Source organism: Octodon degus, unplaced genomic scaffold (assembly GCF_000260255.1).
Source record: "Octodon degus isolate 3935 unplaced genomic scaffold, OctDeg1.0 scaffold00109, whole genome shotgun sequence".
NCBI lineage: Eukaryota > Metazoa > Chordata > Mammalia > Rodentia > Octodontidae > Octodon > Octodon degus.
The window spans coordinates 4704376-4706535 of record NW_004524685.1 but is presented as its reverse complement, the minus strand read 5'-3'; the positions used below and the strand labels follow the sequence as shown (position 1 = coordinate 4706535).

At 35.2% G+C, this 2160-nt stretch overlaps 1 protein-coding gene across 1 annotated transcript in view; it reads right to left on the bottom strand.

Annotated features, from left to right (window-relative positions):
• Window positions 1-2160, bottom strand: part of Syde2 (synapse defective Rho GTPase homolog 2) — a 72528-nt gene that overhangs the window by 59234 nt on the left and 11134 nt on the right. Inside the window, exon 4 of the mRNA XM_023699053.1 lies at window positions 608-1294. Within this exon, the coding sequence (XP_023554821.1) occupies window positions 608-1294 (687 nt within the window). The remainder of the gene's footprint in view (window positions 1-607; window positions 1295-2160) is intronic.

The following is a 2160-nucleotide window of genomic DNA, read 5'->3' as shown; positions in this document are numbered from 1 at the left end:
ATTATATATATATATTCGGACTTGTAGGGATACTCCTATTTTCAGCCTCCCCAGTGATGGGATTACAGGCCTGCGCCATCATGCCTGGATGCAGTAGTAGGCTGAGAGCATCAGAAAGCAGGGCCACAGGTCATAGGTCCTGCACTTGCCTAAGCAGGCACTTAGTCCACTGAGTTATCTCACCAGCCCTATATATATTTTTTCTACCCTCTATGATTATACTCTTTCAATTAAGAGAAAAACAATTATTGTCACAAAGGACTGACACACTAAGAAACTATTACAAAATGAAGTCTATGTCAGGTGTGGTGGTGTCTATAATCCCAGCACTCAGGAGGCTGAGGCAAGAGGATCACTGTGAGTTTGAGGCCAGCACAGGCTACAAAATGAGTTCATGACCAGCTTGAACTAAGTAATGAGATCTAAAAGACAAAAATAAATAAAGTCTATGATGAAAAGAAATTGTCATGTATACAAAACATTTATAAGCCCATATTTTCTTTGTGTGTAAAAATATGTGCATTTTATATGAGACATTTATATTTAGCTTTCACAATTATGAAAGAATTGACAAAGAAAAGAGGAAAGGTAAATCTATGATCTGTACCTGCAAAAGGAGATTTCAATATGGGACTGTCCACCATATCTTCGTGTGTTTTGTGGCCTAGCCTTTGCAGGTGCTGTGGCACAAATTCTGTGGAATGGGTAGAATTTATAGGACTCATCTCATTTAACTGCATGGTCTGAATATCACCCATGTGTTCAGAAGAGAACAACAAATCTTCAGTGTGCTGCTCTGCTTTAATCAGGTCACCAGACAGTATGCTCAAACTGGCGACAGGAAGCTTGAGGACAGCAGGATTTGCCTCTCCAAAACTCAAAGCACTCGACATGCCAAGCTCATCATCCTCAGGAATAGGGTTGTACCATATTTCTCCTTCATCATCGGCATCATTTTCCTCATTAAAATCTAAAGAACAATTTCTTGATAATGAAGTGTTTGCAGCATTACAAACCATGTATGTGCAATATTCTTCAGAAGATTTAAAAAAAGGTTGTGATAGCTGATGGTAAGGTGGAGTCACAGGCGAGATGGATAAATTCCTTCTATTTAGGTACTTTTTATTTTCTTCTTCCAAACTAAGAGATCGTAGACTACTCTGATAGAGCCAGTTGCGTTTTTTCGAAACAGTGATGCTGTTAAATGGTTTATGACCTCTGAATTCTATATTATCCTTTAGAGCTTCAAGTTCTCTTCTTTTCACTGAAGACCCATAGACATCATCAAATAAATCTGTTTCAAAGAAGAAAAAAAGATGGACTATAATGCCTGATAAAACAAGAATCACGTCACCTCAGTTATTAAAATATTTTAATAGGATGAAAAGGAAAAATAATATTAACCACATTCACCAATAAGATCTAACCGAAAAAACCTGGACTGTCTCTCTAAATATGCTTTCTATTATTTGGAAATTTGACTAGTACAAGTGTCATAGAATTCTGACTTTGACATGCCTTTATAAAACCTACAGAGTTAACAGTCTTACCCTAAGCAAAATATACTCTTTTAAAACTTTATATAGAATGCTTTGTACATAGTATACTTGTAATAGTTGAATAATCTTCAAGTATCTTTTTCTTTTTTGGTGGAGCCAGGGATTGAACTCAGGCCCTTGTACTTGCCAGGGAAGCACTTATTCCACTGAGCCATCATCTCCCCGGCCCGTAATTTTCAACTATTAAAAGAATCAGAAATCATTAGAAAATATGAGTCTTATCTTTATATGCAAAAATAAACTTGCAAAAAAAATCCAACAAAAAAGTATGCCTTATTATTAAAATTTCAACATAACATTGGTTTCTTATACAGCAAAGTAATATCTTATGCAGAGTTTGAGTTATAAATATCTAGGCAAAAATAAAAATAAAAACCTCCAAAATAGGTACAGATCAGAACCAAACACTGTCTCCCAGTAAGACACTACAGCTATATTATCATTGGCTGAGGACAAACTTTAGCAAAAGATAGACATTGAACATAATAGCCCTTGTCCTTGAGAAACTTATAATTCAATAGGACACATCAGATCCTTATATTTATATATGTTAGTATAATGTAATACTTCTGTTATCTAAAGAAGAATTTTTTTTTTTTTT